The sequence below is a fragment of the Amblyomma maculatum genome, chromosome 1 (assembly GCF_055883805.1).
Source record: "Amblyomma maculatum isolate TAMU_Amacu chromosome 1, ASM5588380v1, whole genome shotgun sequence".
In the NCBI taxonomy this organism is placed as follows: domain Eukaryota; kingdom Metazoa; phylum Arthropoda; class Arachnida; order Ixodida; family Ixodidae; genus Amblyomma; species Amblyomma maculatum.
Window position 1 is genome coordinate 381,540,509 of NC_139344.1, and position 20,948 is coordinate 381,561,456.

A 20,948-nucleotide genomic window follows, 5' to 3' on the forward strand; every position below is an offset into this window, starting at 1 on the left:
GGAAAATGCTCTGCCATTAAACAGATGATTGCAGGGCGGTGGAAGGTCACACTCCACCGAGATATCACCAAGCAGCTCCCTCTTCACGAGAGCTGGAGCCGACCAATCTTGATACACAAGCCATATTAGTGTACAGCTAGCCCATGCAGAAGCTATATAATGAGCCAGGGTCGTGAGGAAGATCGTAGCTCTCCGCAGGACGCCTCCCGGGTGTGCTCTGGCATCAAACATTTTGCAGCACCTTACTGGAGAAGGCCGGCACTCATCCACGCGCTGCGCTGGTGCAGGTGACCGCGGTCATGTGGTCCGCGGTCACCGACTATTTAGCGCACGATAATGAAAATACCGATGGTGCATTGATTGCTCAGGATGGTCAGCCATTCACGATGACAAAAAGGCATTTGCTGATGATCTGTGTCATGGCTTCCGTTTGAACCAAACGATCGACTCACGCTTTCTGATAGACTCGCGCTCAGGCTGCTGCTTCGCCTGCGCTCTAATGTGGTGGCGCTATATGTCATCAGTGCAACCAATTCCTCGCCAACTTGAACGTCATAACTGCAGATGATACTCTCTCGGGTGTTCATGATCTACTGTGTATTTGTCTTTCATACCTCTGACAGCCATCATTATGGTCTTAAACTATTGGAACGACTAGAAACTGAAATTTTATGAAGTAAGAATGCTGATAATTGAAATGGTTTAAAAAAAATGGCACTCAGGAGTAGACGCTGTTCTTTCGTGTGCTCCTTGCCTCGTGGCTTTCGCTACCTTGTGCAGTGCAACAGTTAATTTCGTAATACGCGTATGTTTACAGAACGGTTACTGGCTTTCGGTAATGGTTCTCGTGGGAATTTACGTGTATGGAATCTACATATGCCTAATCGGATCCAAGTACCTCTACACCATGGAAAGCTATACTTACGAGGGAGAGCCTGTGGCACCAGAGTGAGTTGCTTTCTTTTTGTTTGCATTGTTTGCTTTCTTTTATAAGGGGTTTTTTATGTTATCATTATGCCCTTTTTTGTGCACTTTCAGGCTGTGTTCACTAATTGTAGCAGCAGAAGTAACGAACACCTGTGTTTATGATGTTTTGATTGCGTATTTTGGCAGTAGAATGCCTAACGATGAATCAACTCCAACATTTCTACTGGCCACAAAATTTATGTGACTGCGAATACTCCATGAGTCTTCCTACCCCGTCTGCATTTTTGGCCTGGGAATCCTGAAGAAACTAAAGCAATGTTAGCCTTTTGAGGACTGTCAAGTGGTTTAGGTAATTACAGACGGCAGCCATGGAGAAATAGATTTAAAAATGTCAGCGTATTAGATCTGGCTGCAGTCATGAGGAGGTGAAAGCTGCGTTAAAATTAAAACTTATCTTATTACGAACGAAAAAGTTTAGTCGTAATAGTTGATACCCTTTTGAAGCAATATCACCTGCGGCCCAACTGCCGTTCAATAAAAACCTGGCTCGAAATTATTTTGAATGCTTATGAAGTAAGTAATGAATATCACGTCTTTCTTTGAGTCAAGTAGTTTTTATCCTAAGCTCTTAAGGTTTTAACAGTGTCTCGTTTTGTTGTCGCTTACAGCACGAAATTCGAGGACCTGTAAGTACAGCTGATGCTGAACAAATTGTAATACGTTGAAAAGAAGGCTAAATATTAATGTAAATATTGTATTCTTCAACACACAGCCAAGTTCACAGGAAACAGAGAACGCGAAAAAAGTAAGTGTTGAATTTTTTGCTTCGATGCAGCCACTTTGGTCATGGGACTGGAAATATTGCCAAAACATTTACTAAGCGTAGCCATAAATTAAAGTGAGCCCTAACCTGAAATATACAATAGCTCAATGATCGGACCTCAATTGTGGCTTCTCTGTTTTGCTCAGTGTGCACATATTGAAGCTACTGTTGTCATATTACCAATCGATGCCTTCATGTTGAACTCATTTCCATAGCGTAGTATTGCTAAAGGTTTAGTATGGCGATATACGAGAATGCTTTAATGCGCACAACGTTCGCCAACCGGACCAACTTTTTTATTTGTTGGCGCCAACACAGGCGAGGATTTTCAGTCCTTGTGAAGTATTGTTGGAATAACTGAACTTCAAACGCAGGGAAGTGAACTACAGTCGTACCTGTAATGAATGTGCGCATTTCCAAAATGGAATATCTTACACCAAGCAAATGCACAGGCACACAGGAGATTTGGTTGGACCTGTAAGCCAAAAACAAATGTTTAACTACTTCAACACAATTCTAGGGGTTTAAAATACACGCCTGTTTATATAATTCAGAAAAATAAGCAGAAAATGGCCTCAAATCGCCTCATCAAAAATACGCATGTTTGAAGACTTCCCGGAAGTCTTCGAAGGTGTCTTGCATGATATGGTCATTACGATTTTTACTGGGTTCAACAATGTAAATAAAACTGCTTTAAAAATTTTCACCCTAAAGCGCACGTTTCTTGTAACTTCTCGAAAGATTGATTGCTGCTTCTATCAGTTTCATCAACGAAAGCCAAAACAACATAGGCCGGAGGGTTTATTTTTGAGTCAGCTTTCATGTTTTGTTGCTGTTTCATGCGTTACATCGTGTTACGGTAAAAGACAATAAATGTTGAATGTCGTCATTCTTTCATGCTTATTTGCTTTGTGGATCTGGAAGAGCTAGAACACATGCACACGAAATGAATACCCCTACTTTGAACAATGTGTTAACGTCTTGCTTCTGCAATATTTAGGGAATCAAAGATTCTGCAGCTTCACTTGTTTCTTTTCAACCAAGCAGAATAATCACAATGTCAAGATGACACAATGCTTTACACACCATGGCGTTCGTGTGCGTTATGTCTAGCCACAACTTAATTGTGTCCAGCGAATTGAAAGTAGACTACCCATAAAAGTAACTACCCATAAAACGAAATAAAAACAACAAAAGCGGCTATTGAAACGTTATTATTGTGTTAAAGGATGCGATGTTTAATGCAAGCTTTAAGTGCGCACACAAAATCTCTATTCTGCGCAGTAGGCTGCACGGGGTGGGGTGAAAGGTGAGTGTTATTCCCTACACTTTAGACAATACGTTGACCCGCACATCAGAGCCCGCATTACAGTGCACTTCAGTGTCTGGTAATCTTCGCTGTGCGCTTAAGAAGTGAGGCGCAGACAAATGAACACACTCTCTCATTGCGGGCGTAATGATCTCCAGGCCGGGAACTATCTTCTGAGAGTTGATGAATCCGTGCAGTGTTTGGTCTGACGCTGTAAAGTGCAGATGTGCCAAAAGGAACTTTGTTCGATACATCTGATGAAAATTTGTCCGGTCACCAAAGTAAAATATCTACGTGCGTAGGACCTTATTACCAATGTTGACTTTGGGTATTATGTTTTTTTTTTTCCTCGGTACGCTGTACGAAGTTTCAAGATATAAACTGTCATCAATATGACTGGAAGGTTTTCTATGAAGAATTCTTCCTATTTATATATTCGAAGTGGCTCTACTCGCGACGTGGTCACTGCTATGTCGACCTGAGAATCTTATATGATATTATCTTGAGGCTACCCTGCTTTCGTGTGGATCATGTGTTAAAGAGTGTGACTCGTATATCCAATGTCTACTCGATGAACGTAAGCGGTGAGAAACAGACAACGGATTCTGACTTTGCTAACAGTGATATTAACTTCTCAAAGCTAAAAAGCACATTGCCCGGAATTTTCCCCAGCACAAGCTTTATGGTTCGCGCTAGCTGGCCCCCCGCAGTGCTACGATGTTATGAGCTTTCATATGCCACAGGCGTTGCTAAGGTGTCCGCCTGCATCTCATTTAATTGAGTTGGATAAAGGTAGTGTAAATCGCATGAAGCATCTTTGACAAGCTAAACATTATCACTCTAAAACACGTCAGCGGGACACCTTCAGGCGAAACACCTCAGTGGTCTCTTCTTAAATGCCTCTGGGGACATGTCTGAAGTCAATCTTTTTTCAAAAGGGGTCCTTTACCGACATGTCTATAATACTTCTGTTCATTAAACCTCAATAATATACCAGACCTTCAGTGTTGCTTTATATTAGTAAGTTATTGACATTCTATATTTTTTATTTCCTTAATCTGAGTGGTTTTAGGTGCAACTGTGAAAGATTGCCACACTTCGCCGGTGTCTACTGCAGAGTGGCAGGTTCTAGAACAGCATCCACCGGGTCTCTGCCCTAGCGTCTATCCTGTTACGTGGCAGGGTTAGATCATCAGCATCATCTGCTTTACAGCATCCTTGGATCCTTTTTCAGATACGCTAGCCCTAGGTTACACAGGCACGTTCGTGCGGCTTCGTTAAATGCGGTGTTATATTTATGTCGGGTGACATCTTACATACGGCTGTGAGATAAAGAGTATGTGTCAGATTCTAGATGGCGTAATTAAGAAATTACTAATCGGATAAGTTGCAAAATCATGTACGTGGACGAGGATCCAAAAGGATACTTGGCAAATGGGAGTCATTACCTCTGTCGTGATATGCCCTTAAAGATCGAGCTTGAGTGTCCTTTCAAATTCTACCATGTGTGCTAAAAACAAGCCTTCTTAACAAACTGATTTGTATTCAAGATGAAAATGTCAATAATTTATGAAAACTCTCGTGATTCTGTTAAACCCATCGTATACGGCATTTGGCTTTTAAATATAGCTGTATAATAGACATTACATGAACGTTCTCTTATTGCAGGTTTATTTCTGCGTCAACAACTGGCACACAAGATGATCGTCTGAGGAAAGAAGATGCGGAGTGAGTTATACTTTCTGTTATCCTTCGTACGACATGTAAATATGCGGCTACCTTTTTGTAAACAGGGTTATAATATATGGAAAAAAAATGAAGTTAATGCATAAAATACGTGCTAAATATGAATACACGCTCTGTGCGCGCACGGTACGAATAGTTTTGATATTGGATTCGACAAAACAAACGTTGCTTTGAGACATACGCGTCTACTCCACCTGAAGACCGTGCAGGAAGCAACCGAACAAGATTTTAAATTTTTTGTTCACATCGGAATGCTACAGACTGCTTACGACCGGTATCATAAAGAAAAAAGAAAGCGGAGCCCGCCGCCGAATCGGCTTTTGACTTAAGAGCGCGAGCTCAGTTTTTTCAAACAACTCGTCTTATTCGAGTCGAGTAGCACGCTTCTGTTCAATTTCGGCATCTTGGAGGATACGCTTGGCTTCTCGATCCACTTGCAAAGCGTTCTCGTGACGCATGCGGGCTCAGTGGTGTGCTCAGTGTGCTCATTATGCTCGGCGGCGGCGGTATGTCGTCATCCTATTCTGACCATCGGAAGATCTCGCCTCCGCGTCCATCGCCGTGCATGTGATGACGCCATTGCACGCATTGCTTCACTTTCTTCAGCCCGACGAAATGGCGTCCTTCTCCGACAAAGTGGCTTCTTCTCCGACTAAGTGGCTGAGAGCACTGGTTCGGCCGCCAGGGCCCTTTGAAGGCCGCCGTCATTACGATTTCGAGGCACAAAGGTCGTCGGTGCAAATCACACACATATATTTGGTCTGAACTCGACTAGCATAGTTCGGTGCGCCATATCATATCAAATTATATGCCACCACTTCGAACCCTCTGCGCAATGTGCATAGGCCACACTTTTGGGCATAAATGGTAGGTCTAAGTGTCCCAATCTGGGCACCTGTCCAGCTGGAACTATGCGCGTGATCTTCTGAACACCGCCGAAGGATGACGCCGATGCGTATGTACAGGTGAAAGAGGGGAACGTTCGGGCACCGCGCTCGCACAAAGCCCTCCGGCAAGGAAGCTGTCACCCTGGTCGCTGTTTAGATGGAAGCGCGTCGGCGGGTGAATATGACTTCATGCGAGAAACGTGAACTTCTGAGCGCCGACGCCGATCGGCGACGGCATGCGATGGGACAAAGCGGTAGTTCACAGGAGATGTTTGCTGGACCACGGTGTAAGGACCAATGTAGCGGTGGAGAAACGTCTCGTACAATCCAGGAGTGCGGACTGGCGTGCACAGTAGAACTTCATCACCGGGTGAAAAAAAGACAAATGTGGTGGCGCTGGTCATAGGGATGTACTAGTTGGGCGGCTTCAGTGTTGCGTCGAGCAATTTGTCGGCAATGGGCTATAGGTGTAGCAAGCTGGTCGTCCAACGATATCGGGTGGGGAGGCAGGAGCAGAAAAGGATGTAGTGTCGAATAGTATTGTGGGTTGACGGCCATAAGTTAAGAAAGGGCTGTAACCAGTGGTGCGTTGAATGACGGAATTATAGACCTAAGTCATCATCATCATAATCAGCCTGACTATACCCACTGCAAGGCGAAGGCCTCTCCCATATTTCTCCACTTAACCCGATTCTAACCCGATTCTAAGAAGACTTAAAGTAACGAAAGGCAAAACGGCGTTCCAGTTCTCATGATCAGGACGGACGTACATAGAAACCATGCCGGACAGGGTGCGGGGAAGTGCTTAATGAGGCCATAGGTCTGAGCATGGTAACTAGAAGATGCCTTGAGGTCGGTGTTGGCAGCGCGGAGAACTTCCGCCAGGATTTGAGAGTGAAATATTTTCCCATGGTCGCTAATTAGGATACTGGGATAACCGTGGTGCAAGACGATCACCCGTATACGAAACACTCGGCAATTTCAGAAGTGGCACTGAAGCGAAGAGGGGCTGTTTCAGCCTACCGCGTCAGATAATAAATGGCGGTTACAACCCAACGGTAACCGGCGGGCGTGAGAGGTAAGGGGTAGAATAAGTGAATAGCGACAGAATCTAAACGCACGAATGAGTAAGGCAGATGTTGCACGGAGCCAGCAGGAAGAGATGTTGACCGCTTACGATGCTGGCAAGACACATTGGATAATATGTATTATGTATTTGGCGACGCTGATGGAAAGTCCGGGCCAAAAATGGCGCCTTTTTATACGGTCGTACGTCCTCTGGTGGCCTAAATGACCGGCAGTGGCATCGTGGAGAAAGCGAAGGAAAACGGGAACCTACCGGTGACCAATCGGATGATAAACAGAGCGGTAGAGCGTTCCGTGTTGAATCCGCAAAAGACGGAGCTGACGACGCAAGCGACTGCCGGGGGCCGGTGATTGACAGCAGTGACCAGCGATGATTACTCTGCAATTAGGATCAACCCGCTGCAAGATCGAGAAATTAGTTCTGATGTCTAGCGGAGACACGCCAATGGGTGCAAGATCTAGGTGATCATCAGAAGGCGGACGTGAGGGGCAGAGTAGAGAGGCCGCAAGGGTGTTGGTTGTAGTAAATGGCAGCGAGAAACGAGAGAGGGCGTCAGCATCAAAGTGTTGTCTGCCGGATTTGTAGGTAATGGTGAATGTATACTCTGGCAGACGTAGTACCCAGCAGCCCAGCCGACCTGATAAGTTTTTTAACGACGACAGCATGATGATCGGTGACGATTGTGAAGTGGCGGCCATACAAATAGGGTTGAAATGTTTTGACAGACCAAACGACGGCAAGACATTCTTGCTCCGCAATGCTGTATATACGCTCAGCTTCTGTGAGAGAACGACTAAAGTATGCCACAAGCTGTTCTTCAGACGAAGCGTTTCAGTACGGCATCGTAGAAGCTTCATACTGGGGCAAGCGAGCACTCTCGAATGGCGCATAACCACGCTGTTCGTCTTGCTGACGCCGGCGACAGACATGGGAAATGTGACAGCAGGTTCGGCAGTAATAGCAGACTAGACGGGAAGGACGCCAGGATGGTCGATAACGGGACGGTTGAGAGCATGGCGTTATGGCAACTACATGACCACATGCATACAGGAGCAAGACATGAGGAATGGACTAGGGACAGGCGGCTTCGAGGCAATTTCAGCGTACGTGGGGGAGCGGCAGGCGTTAGTCGACGTGATTGGTGCCCTGGCCGAGGCTAAAGCTGCCAATTCATCCCAGACGACGCTGCACAAATCTGATGTAGCTGGCTGCCCGGTTCGAGCTTCCAGGAAGTAAGCTTGCTTGACCGGAGACCTCCTCTCGTATAATGGTACGGATAGCTGAGCGCAGGTTACCTGCAACGAGGACGCCGTCATTGATGTTTTCATGCTGCAGGTGGTACGACTGAATTTCGTCCAGGCATTGGCAGGTAGTGGTAATGTCTGACAGCGAAGGCGTTTTGAGCCAGGAAATCGTTGAAAGCGAAGGTTCCGTATAGCAAATGCGGTTGGTTTCCGTCATATCAGCATCGACTCGGCGGCGAAGGGTTAAAACTTCCTCGATGTACGATGTATAGGACTCACCAGGCTGCTGAAGACGGGCGGCGAGCTTCTTGTTAGCCAGCTCAGAACGGCCAGATGGCATGCCGAAACTTTTCCGCAGTTACTCGGTGAATATTGGCAAGTCAGGGATATATTCCTCATGCTTAAGGTTTTGCGACGTCAATCAAATAGAACACAACGTTGAGTAGCTTGTGCGAGTCATCCCAGAGGTTGAATGAACTCACTCTGGGGTAATTATCAAGCCAGTCTTCGACATTTTCACCGCGAAGGCTGTCAAAGAGCTGGGGATCGCGCTGGCGGCTGGTGACAATCCAGGCAGGGTAGCCACGACAGTAGACGCAGATGGCGGGAGCGGGCGACTCCCGTAGCCCTCGTCCATACCGGAGGGCTGTGAGGGCAAGCGAAGATCGGAAAGAAGCTACAGGGCAAACAGTAGACAGGTATAAAGCGAAAGGTTTAGGATACCTCCGCCACTTGTGAGCCACCGCTCGAACAAACCTCTTTATTCTAGCCCAATGAAGACGACGATGCGTATCTAAAGGTGAACGTTCGGGCACCGGCCACGCGCGATATATATATATATATATATATATATATATATATATATATATATATATATATATATATATATATATATATATATATATATATATATATATATATATAAGGTAAGGCGAAGGTCGGAGATCAGGCTTTATTGCAGACCTGAAGCCTTGGTCGCACACTGCAGCCAAACACACTGCGCGATGACGATGGGTATCTACAAGATGGAGCAGGATGAAGATGAAGCAGCACGTTCAGCCGTGTGGAAGATGAAGCGCTACACAGTGCTCTCACTATATATATATATATATATATATATATATATATATATATATATATATATATATATATATATATATATATATATATATATATATATATATATATATATATATATAGTGGCTAAAAGGTGCACGGCGGACGCGCGCTTGATTGGGGAACCTGTGGTAACGTCACAACATGGTCATCTAGTCATGACATACATAACCTAGTCACGTGATAAGGCCACAACATATCTACACATCAGAAGGGTGGCAATCGGGCTGGTTGATGCAGTTTTGCCATTTTTCGAAAGTGTTAAAATAACATGTACGGAGAAGAAACAGACATGAACGAGCGCTACTTCCAACTGTTCCACTACTCGTTGCGACTACATGTTACGTGGTGGCGTCACAACATACCTACCCATGGCGGCTACCCGTTTAACGTGAGGACGTCACAGCATAGCTTTGGCCTAATCATGGGATATACATACCCTAATTACTTGATGACATCACAACTTTATACGTGATGTGTTCACGCGGCCACAGTGGCAGCACTTAACCAAAATGCTGCGGTAATTTGATCACGTGGTACGAATGTGCAAATGAAAGTAGTGAAAGTTTGCGCTCTTAATACTGATGGTTGGACGAAGCCGTGCCATGCTGATGCAAATATCAACGCTGCTAAAATGGCGGTGGAAGTTTGTAATCTACAACCGATAAATGAGTTAAAGCAGCGCTTGCAACGCCTATTAGGCGGGTGGCTGCAAAGTTTGTGTATAGAGCAAAACAGCCGCTATCTCTTGAGGCAGGATACTTTACAGGGTTGCGTGCTTGAGGATTCCTTTGTGTGATAAGCATAACTTCTTGAAGATGCCGATGTATGTGTATAAGGAATATGCACAGGCGAGAATGGCGAATGGCAAAAAAATACGCTACCACAAAGACATCCTGTCTTTAAAGTGTCTTTAAAAGGACCGCGCTGATGTTATTTAGTGAGACTGAAAGCTCCCGAAGGCTATTTCTATTGCCTCACGACATCCCTAAAGCATTCTAATATGTTCAGTGATAATGAGACGAGTGCTCCTACAAAATATATCCGTAACGGCAACGTTACACTCTTTCCTTCCAATATTCTTAATGTAACGAATTCTTTCTTCCAGGCGAATGCGACAGATACGTCTGTAAGTATGACAAAGCATAAAAACTGCCTAAATAAATTAGTCACACACGAGCATTCATAATGGATCTATTTTTTTTTTCTTACAGACGCAAGGCCATGATGGCGCCTGACACTCAACTGAAGTAGTAAGTGTAAATAGCACCGAAAACTTCGATATTTCATAGCGCGGTTTGAAGCAAAATAGCCCGTGGAACCGTGATCGAATTATGCAGTGGAAAGCCGGTGTAGCAGCGATGTGTGTCTCTATAACATAGTATATACAAAACAGATAATGCATATATAGCTTCAGGTAGGCGCGAGCGATTTATATTCTCAGAGCATACTATATATCTTTAGAAATTCAGCACAGAAGCACAAAATTGTTCCCAAGGTATTGTTTTGAATTCGTTGAGTGAAATGCAAGTGATATCGGAGAAGTCAGGACGGATGCCACTTTCCTGCCTTGGCAGAGTTGCATTCTAGGCAGACACTCGTGCCAAGTCAATTCAGGGTTGCAAGCGTTTTTCTCGGGGCTTGAAAACATATTACAAACAAGGCCATGTCTTGGAGCATGGCGGCACTACAAGTTATGTTTGCTTCTTCCTGATTCCTACTTGTATGTCAAGTTATAGGGCGCATGACCGCTAATTGTGAAGTAGTCAACTAGTAAACTATAATTAAGAAACCGTTTTTCTCACCACACTTCCCGAGAAAACATTTTGCTATATCGTGCTAGAACGAATGAATTCCATTTGCGGCGAATTCTACCTCTCTGCTCTTGCTTAGCTGGTTGGTTCAGTGGTTTGCGGGACTGGCATCCTAATAAGTTGCCTATGGGTTTCTGCACCCACCGAGACATTTTTATAATCATCATGAGAAATGTGTGCGAAGCTGCACCAAGCTTATTACCAATTATGGTCACACCAGTGAGCTGTTACAGTTTCCCCCATAATTTTGTAGAACATCTTGTGTGCACAATATTAAACACAATACTTTCAACTGCGCCTTCCTTCGAGCTGCAGACATGAAATATTTGCTGCGAGCAAATGCTGCATCACTGAAACACAAAGCCGTTACTGCGGTCCGTTAGTAGTAAACAACCAACTTGGATATCGATGAGTCCGGGCGCGGACGTCGTTTAGAGCTACATGGTGCGCCGTTTGTGGCAAATTGGTTAAAACCAGAGACCAGAGACTGGCGTCGTGCCCGCCCTGTGAATTATGGCTGAGTAGGGGGGGTGGGTGGGGGGCTGAAGTGACGTTTAAAGCACTAAGCAAGTTGGGAGCCCCACTTCACAAGCCAAGCCAACGTTTCAACAAGAGGCTTGTCTTCGTTTCAGCCCAGACGAAGACAAGTCTTCCGTCAAGACGTTGACTCTGCTTGCAAATTGATGCTCCTCTTTAACCCTTATTCAGTGCTCTGTCACACTGCGTAGCCATCTTCTTCTTGTCGCTCTACCCGCAGTGCCGTTATATGCAATTTAGAAAATTCATGGTTAGCAACCTCAGGAGTTGGGGTACAATATGAATACGATATATCTCGCTGTAAATATTCATGAAATGTTTCTTTTGCGCCTTTTTCAGCCTCGTGCCTATAGTACCGACCGCTAAGGTACCTGTACAGAAACCTTCCTCGTCGAGTACGTCGACTTAAGCGCCAAAGGAGGCTTCATTTACCGCCGCATGCGTCACAGACTGTAACAGTGCAAGACGGTGAATAGCGCCTGCAACTGAGGTCATTTACTCTAATATGAGCTACTAGAAGGAAGTCGCTGCCGAATGAGTTTTGTCTGCTTTCCTCGGAATTTCAAAGACATGTGACACATGATCACTCTCACTGCCACCAATCTAAGTACATCCTGAAGCTTGCTAGGCAAGCTCGCAATCACATAAAAGGGCATTTTTCAATGTGAAAACTTTTCTTGGCTTATAGGCGGCGTGGACAGAGCCTGTCATCATTGCATGTCGATATGAACTGACGCGTAAGAGAAAATCACGTCACTGCCAAGAATCGAACCACCATTCGAACATATCAGCTTCCTTGCCCTAAGCACGAGAGCAATAGACAGCACAATCTCGCAATGTGTCGTGAATACCATCGTCTTCATCAAGGTTCAACTGCAAAATACGTTCGCTCGGTGCTATGAACATCGTCGTCTTCACAAAGTTCCATTTGCTCCGCTCCTTCATGTGACCTCATTCATGTGAGACCTGAGCCGAATGGGGCCGAGGTCCGCTATTGTAGTGTCGGGCGAATCCACCACGCGGTGGGACAGAATTCGTAATGCTTTCGCATTACTGCACCTAAGCAGGAATAAGTGCACCCATGAAATTTTCAATATACTCTTGCCCCAACGCAAGATCATGGGTTCAAAATTCGGTACAAAAAGCCAGGCCACGTTTTTGTTATAGATGAAAACATTTCTCCCGCCCATCCCGCAGTGCGCTATTGCAGAGAAGACACAGCGCTAACAAATTCTACTTCACCTCTTAAAAGCTATCGTCCCAGCTGTAGCCATGATTTAGGCTAGCTGATGGGGAAACGTAGTAAGGGCTTTTCCTTCACCGTGGCATCATGTCTCTCTCCCTCGCCTTGGCCTTTCTACCGTCTGCAAGCAGGCAAAACACGCAAAGTGTATCTCAGAAACATTACATTTGTTGCTCCATCGAGTTTACAAAATGTTGACGTGTGGCCCAATTGCACTGACCTGTACACGTTTTCCTGCTTTGGATATAATTAGCAATTTGGCTTTATATATCATTCGTGATTTCATTCAACAGAATGCCAATGAAAATAATAGAATGGCTCAAGAGTACCACTTCTAATATGGTGTCATAAGGCGAGGCGGATACTTTGTCAAAGAATAATTGCATTCCTTTCTTCCTTCTCCGAAGGCTCAACGATGATGGAAAGGGGGGGGGGGGGGATGTTTGAGTTATAAAGGTTGTGCAACATCTGACCTCGTTTCGTCTTACGGAACCACATGCGTCATTTTGTGCTGAGCTCGTTGCAGTTTGAGACAGTCTGCTCCTTGGCCGCCACACTATATGCCTCCTGCGGCCGCACTGTCGCCTTGCAAGCAGATGGGTTGCTCTAGCGTGCAAGCTGCTACCGATATTATGTGAGAAAATCACCAGCTCGGGGCACGCATCCCGCAGCCTATACGCATTGGGTGGGGTCCACAGGACCTACTCCCTTCTCAAAGCTATGCTGATTTATCGACTCGCCTCTTGACACAGGGCAAATTTTGACTTGAATCCTTAATTTGGACAATACTACTCTTCTTTTGATTAAAGAAGAAACACCTCCGGCGCCGCACACGTGATGTTATACTCCCGTGTGCGATATCCTTACCCAGTGGTCTTACATTTGCAGGGAAGGTTGCGCTTAGGATTATCCAGTTCGAGGTTGCCTTCATTTCTGCCGTCACTAGGACGCGGCCTCATTTGCGACATTTACAACCCGCCTAGGGTGTCCGATATGTAAATGATAAAACATAGAAGCCAACATTCCCAACTTACTGTGGGACTGCCTAGCACTAAGATCTACAAGAATTAGGGAGCTGACGGTAGCGGGTCCTTCGCCTAGAAGAAATGCTGCATATATTGCCAGGACGCAGGGGCCGCACCATCGCGCACTCCTAAACTTCACAAAACGAACAAACCTTTTCCCATTAATTCAATCTTCATCCTTCATCAAATAACCCTCTGATGCCCGGATGTAATAAATGTTGTTAATAAAAACGGAAAGAAGGGGAAAAAATGCAATGTTAGAAAATGAAGAAAGACCAGTGGTTCACGTATCCAGGCACAAAACAAGGTACAGCTGACATTTCAGCATCAGAAGGGCGTTCTAATACTTCTGAAGTAGAGTAATGCGAAACTCAAACAACAGGCCCCAGAGTTTATGACGAGTGACTAGTCACTTTTTCCAGCCTGAAGTGAGATGCACCGCAAGGACATCAATTCAGCGGTTATATATGTCAAACGTTCCAGCTTTTTACGAATCTTGTGTACGTTACTTTTTACACTGCGCTGTAATAACTTTGCTACGTCATATGGCAAAAAGCTGGTAGGATTATAGGATAGGGAGTGTGCCGCTTGTATACGCTTCATTCGCCGCTTTCTTGACCCAGCCGTGAAGAGAGGAAGGGAGTGAAAGAATAAAAGAAAGGGGCGGGGGTGAAGATGAACGGAGAGAAATTTTATTTATGCATTGAGGACTGATGGCTGGTGCCGTCAGTTCAGGACATCATTGGATCTCTGCTCCTTCTTCCTTCTACCCCTTTCTCTCTCTCTCTCTTTCTCTATCTCTTTTGCTTACCTCTCGATTTCTTTAATGAGAAAAGGTGCCTGAACAGTTGTCCTTGACTCTCACGTTGCACAGTAGCAACGTCGTGCAGTTCTCTTTACTTAAAGCTATGGACATTTTGGTATGCACTGAAGACTGATTGCAACCATGCTTTTCCGCTACTTTTATTGCCGGAATATGCTGCGGATGAGAAAGGGGATTAATATAAGGAAACGTGGAATGTTGTCTGCAGTTCCGGATGACATTGGTCCGAAGGCCGCAAACGTGCCGCCGAACGTCCCCTGTCGCCAACAGGCGGCCTCGCAGTGCCCAGAATGAATATAAGGAGTGGACGCCGCCACGGGCTCTGAGGATATACTCTCGAAAGTTGAGAAATCGGCTGATCTCCTTCCAGGACTAGAGAAGTAGAAAGGCCAGTCGGTGTCCCATTGGCTAAGTGCTGAAGGGATGTTTTTTGGGAACTTTGTATCTGGTGGAGCAATACAGGAACAAGTGGTTTTTGTCGGCCCTGGTGTGAGGAGTAATGCAGATGGACGGAATTTGTGGCGGCCAGAAATGGAGTCGATGGCTCCCCTCTAGAGTATTTAAAGATGATTGTCAGCTTTGAGGAGAGCTCACAGTATTGGAGCTGGGGAATGAAAAATGTATTCATTTTGGCTGCGAGGTACGCGGAACAGCGAGAATAATTTATCTTTTTTTTTTTTTTCGCGGGATCAAACCCCGGCCTCGGCGGCCGCTTTTCGATGGAGGCGAAAAGCAAGGTGCCCGTGTGATGTGCGATCTCAGTGCACGTTAAAGAACCCCAGGTGAACGAAATTTCCGGAGTCCTTCACTACAGCGTCTCTCATAGCCTGAGTCGCTTTGGGACGTTAAACCCCAAAAAAAAAAAAAAAAAAAATCTTCTTTATCCTTTTTTTGGATCGGAGTGTCGCTGTCGTGTCTGAAGAAGTACTGGCTAACAAGGAAAGTAGATAGATTTTTAGGCACTCTGCAGTAAATTTTCCTAGTGTCTGGGATATGTACCACACAGTGTAAGAAAGGGTTTGGCATTGAAGTGTTGACAATTAGCACCACGTTGTAAAAACAATATATGCTAATGTCAAAACTTACATCACTGCTCGGGGTATTTTTATTTCTACAGGTGTTTATGTGCGAATAACTGGGTGTTATTTGTCCCAGTTGCACCGCTATATTTGAATGCAGCTTGCAGTACGGCTCGTGTGCTTTAGTGTGGGCAGCTGGCCGTGTGGCGACGCCGAAATTGTGTGCGTGATACCTGGAAAGTAGTGGCGTTAATATGTAGTTCATGACATCGATTGTAACGGCGGTATATATTCGCGCTCTCAGGAATATATAACATGACGTATATGCCGATTAAAGCCATGACAGTGTTCTTGTTTCTCTGCACTGCGATTCGCTGGGTTGGGGGCGCATGATGGCGCCAGATTAGGGAACAATACATCTCAATGTTAGGAGCACTCACCCGGAAGAGATCAAAGCACATCGAGTGCTGCTTTGGGCATATAATGAAGAGGAAAAGTGAATGGGCATCAGAAATCGTGCAGTAAATCTTCCTCAATATGACATCAGCAGCGAGTTCATCTGACGTTCAATGGAGGGTTAAATTCGGTTTAACAGTGCAAGGAAGTGATAATAACACAGCCGTCTGCGAGTAATTAATAGTGTCGAATCTATGTTACGAGGTGGGTCGCTGATGACTGCGCAAATCAGCAGGAGTGATAAAGCTAGCTGTTCATCATGAAAAACACCGTGTGTTAGGTTTCGAATAGGTAAGCTGCAATTATTGACATAGGTGAATTGCTTGCGTCCTTTTAAAACGTGTTCTAGTCAAGTGAGCGAGTTTGAGGCTAGAATTATGAAGGAAGGCTTAATCGTTCTCTCAGTTTCCGAAAATCAAGATGCAATGCACTAATCGTGTTTACCGCCGCCAGCCGGTATTACGATCGTTCGGGTATCTACGAAATCGAGCCCCGTAATTCCGTCTCCTCAATGGTAGGGCCACTCAACTTCTTTCTCCTCACTAGTTGCCTCTCAGCGTTTTAAACGGCGATTGTTACTGAGAGGTGTCTCTGAACGCAACCTAAAGTGGACAATGGACAATCGCTTCACTGCCAACCTCTGCGAATACATAAGCGCAACTGGACTTCACTCCTTCTTTTAACTTTCTATCTCCTGCATCCCATTCTCCCTTTCTCAACCTATGCCTTGTGGCAAACTTTTCAAAAAAAGAAAATGCAACCTAAAGGGGACACCCCCCTCCCCCCCTCGCAGCATAGATACTGGTAGCTTATTTTAAGGTTGCAATTTAAAAAGCAAAGCTCAGAGAAAAGTTGCCCGTACAGGGTTCAAACATACGTTTTATTCGACCAGTGCTCAGGTAAGTAGTGTTAATCCATTGCGCCACTGGGACTTTCTGATTTCTTTTTTTCTTTATTTCCTGTTAACAATAAAATTTACAGTGGGGCAAACTAAAAGTATAATACCACAAAGAACTCTAGCAAAAGTAAGGGTTCACAAAGTATCAAAAACGCTTTAGGTTAGCCAGTTCACTCAAAACTGACATCCATTCAGGTTTCTCACTGGGTATTATATAAATGGCGGTCAGGTTGATACAATTAATGAAATACTCCCTCGCGGAGCGAACATTAACGTCCGCGTGTCTCACAGCCATTCTCGTTTTCGATACACTGTGGAGGCAAAGCAACATGAATAAGTCATACGGCACACCCCATTGATTATGGAGCGGCAGGAACCGTATACCATATGGTGTAATTGGTAAGTCCTTTTTAAAGTCCTCTGCAGGATATCCCAAAGAAAGACTGCGTCCCAGCAGACAAGAAACATAGTCTATGGTTTCCGGCTTATGGCAAATCAATCAGTCCACTGACCATGGGACAGAGACACCTTTTTCCCTCAACTACTTTTTAACAGGTAATGTACCACTCTGTAATAGGAAGGAAGAACGTTTTGCTGACGACCGCGCTGGAGCCTCTAACTCCTTTTAGAACATCCTTACCCTCCCCTCTACAGTGTAATGGTCGATACAACGGCACTGGCATCCCTACATCAAGCAGGTCCTCATACAGTTGCTTTTGGGTTCAGCGCTTAGGTATTCCTTTGAGAATCTCACTTTTAACATGTTAAAGGAAGGCAGGCATTGCATCGAGTTTTGAGCGAGGCATACGATAAAGAAGAAACGCCACCGTCATTTAGAAGGACGCACATGGTGTTGATACCAAAGAGCGACGACCACGTCAAATTGCTCTCAGTGAAGTCATACCGGCCTCTAACACTTGCTAATGTGGATTACAAAATCTTCATGAAGTTCCTAGTGAAACGGTTGCAGAACGTAATTAAAGATATTGTTGGGACACATCAGACATGTGGAATTAAAGGACGAAGCATGTATACATACATTCACGTAGCTAGAAGCATTTTGGAAGGCTGGGACGTGTTTGAAGATCAGGTTTCAATGTTGCAACTAGACCTGGAGAAAGCTCTTGACCGGGTTAGTCACGAAATTTTCTTTTCAATACTGTGTGATGTAAATGTAGGCTCAGTCATATTAGGGGGAGTTACAATAGCATATGCACATTATTTCACTAGCATTATTGTAAATAAGGAAGTCGCGGAAAGCTTACAGATAAGATCGTCTGTAAGACAAGGATGTTCGCTTTCTCCTCTGTTATTTGCGATATATATATATATATATATATATATATATATATATATATATATATATATATATATATATAAAACTGTTTTGCTTAAAGGTGATTAAAAGTGAAAGCATCTAAGGATTTAGACTTATGGAAAGCGAGTTGCACCAAACCCCATCACACAGCTCAAAACATTTGTCCCAGCTGACTTCGCTCGCCGCCTGCCTACAAAATCGAGTAGCATCTTTGACTGCTTCTGAAACGCTGCCTTGATCTTGACAGAAAACGGCTATGTCATCAGCATATGACAATATCTTTACTTCGCTTTCCATAAGTCTAAATCCTTAGATGCTTTCACTTTTAATCACCTTTAAGCAAAACAGTTTTATATATATATATATATATATATATATATATATATATATATATATATATATATATATATATATATATATAGGATAAGTAAATAGACGTACTTGGTTGCTAGAGGTTACATAAAAGTGAAAAATTGCTTCATACTGTTTCCAAGTTTATTTGTAGTCGACGTTTCGGCAGGAGCCCTGCCTTTCTCAAGACTCTTGAGAAAGGCAGGGCTCCTGCCGAAACGTCGACTACAAATAAACTTGGAAACAGTATGAAGCAATTTTTCACTTTTATATATATATATATATATATATATATATATATATATATATATATATATATATATATATATATAGGCGGCGAGCGAAGTCAGCTGGGACAAATGTTTTGAGCTGTGTGAGGGGGTTTGGTGCAACGCACCTTCCGTTTTCGAAAATGTTTCTTGGTCTGTCACACCTGCGAGGTACCTTGGAGTGCCGCTGGAACACAACAAGAATACGAAAGATTACTAGAATGCTGAACGTGAACGTGTCCACTAGAAAACAAAGTGGTGTGGCCTTGATTTATCAATGTTTGCGCGTTCAACTGTATGCAATTTGTTCATTGTTGCGAAAGTCTGGTATGTTTTGCAAGCATTGTCCATATCAAGTGTTGGCGTCCAGAAAGTTCACAGATTGCTGGCGGTTTTCGTCTGGGGTTCGGTTTTGGAGAGAAGTCGTACAAATTTGTTTCGCTCGGTAAAAAGTGGAAGACTTGGTTTGGCCCATTTTTTTTTTTTTTGCGACAAATAGTATCCAGGTTTATGTTTTAACGGAACCAAACCGACCCTTTTCTGCATACGGTTTTTCAAGTTGGGCTAAGCCAAGACTTGCCCGAATTTTTGGTGTCCTCTAGCAACTTTATACACGTAAGACTGAGTGCTTTTTTTTTTTTTTTTGCGCCACTGAGGCAGCGAGTAAAGCAGGCTTTAAATGTGCTCTTATTCATTTTTACACTATTTCCGCTATCTGTCGCCAGGCGACGCTGCTCAGAGGACAATACCGTTGAGAGAACGGAATCACGCATTTGAGCCAGGCCAGCGCGCAGTAAACAATACAGGGATTCATTTAAGAGCACGTGCCAGCAGAAAACGGACGAAAACATCTGAAAAGCATTTACAGGAGTAAATTTCGCGAATGAATGGTTGGCATTCTTGTATACTAAAGATAAAATATTGATTTCTTAGTTACATAATCCTAATACATTCTGTTCTGCCAATTTAAATCCTGTTTTTATAAAATAATTTGAAACACCTTGAGTATTCATTACTGCATTTAGAAATGTGTGGATTGCGGTAAACCACGGCCAGTTATCACTTTAACTTGTAATGACAGACATTGCCATAGAGGTTAAACAGCACAAAAAAATGAAACAGGCAGTGCCTCTTGACACGATCTGGAGGTTACCAACATCGCTTCTTTGAAAGCTCTCTCCTTCACGCCCACCCCACGTCTGCAAAAAACATCAAAGAACAAATAAAGTGGCCAGAATAGTCATTCAAAGGTCGAAATATCTATTCATAACCGTTTTTTTACCGAAACCTATTTGATGAAACTATAAAGAAAATTATTTTATCAACCGTGGTAATGGATACAGTATGCCTTGAGACGGTAAAAAAATCGGCTGCGTTTTCCAATTTTGCAGAATTTGCGATCTCGTGACTTACAATCTTATCTTCGCCTTCGCGCAACTGCTTGAATCTATGTTCAAACGAATTTACGCAGAAAGCCGAAGTTTCGCCGTCTAGTCATTTTCCTGCCACGTGTCAGCATTGATCTTCACTGCGGTTGTCCCCATAGCAACCAGTGGATATGCTACGAGTGAGCCTATGAAGTGCCGCTGGTTATTGCAATAAGTTGGCTACGCCCGCTCGATCGTCTCTGGATATATTTTAGTGGCAGTGCCATAAAAGTAGAAGAGGTGCTGGTTTTGGGTGCAAACTTCTACGCAAGTGGAGCGATGTTTCTTTTTAAAGCACAAAACGACGCGCATTTACTGCAGCCCGAATAAGCAAAAGCAAAAATCGTCGGCCGCCGCCAATGGTAAGAAGACTTGTCTGCAGGTTCAGTGAGAAGCGAATTTATCGTGTATGATGCCATAGGAGCGCGTCCAAGTACTTCAGGATGTCAGGCAAAGCGTGGGTAGGAAGGGACTCTATATCGATAGACAAAATGGATGCGCAGTCGTATTCATGAGCTCTTGCTAACTTTGAACGAGTCTGCGCTAGTTTAAGCGGCACGAGTAAGTGCATATTCTTTTTTTTGTATTTCGTTACCCCTCAAATGAGATGTATTGAACAGTATCCTACG

The 20,948-nt window shown here is 44.2% G+C and overlaps 2 protein-coding genes across 2 annotated transcripts in view; both read left to right on the plus strand.

The window, feature by feature from the left end:
- The window catches only part of LOC146208372 (uncharacterized), a 29,898-nt gene extending 28,281 nt beyond the window's left edge, over nt 1-1,617 (plus strand). The window contains exons 16-17 of the mRNA XM_084592959.1: nt 818-948; nt 1,596-1,617. Of these exons, the coding sequence (XP_084449085.1) occupies nt 818-948; nt 1,596-1,617 (153 nt within the window). The remainder of the gene's footprint in view (nt 1-817; nt 949-1,595) is intronic.
- Nucleotides 1,618-2,150: 533 nt separating this feature from the next.
- The window catches only part of LOC146208373 (uncharacterized), a 157,557-nt gene continuing 138,759 nt past the window's right edge, over nt 2,151-20,948 (plus strand). The window contains exons 1-4 of the mRNA XM_084578452.1: nt 2,151-2,227; nt 4,728-4,787; nt 10,248-10,268; nt 10,354-10,392. Coding sequence (XP_084434578.1) covers nt 2,151-2,227; nt 4,728-4,787; nt 10,248-10,268; nt 10,354-10,392 — 197 coding nt within the window. The remainder of the gene's footprint in view (nt 2,228-4,727; nt 4,788-10,247; nt 10,269-10,353; nt 10,393-20,948) is intronic.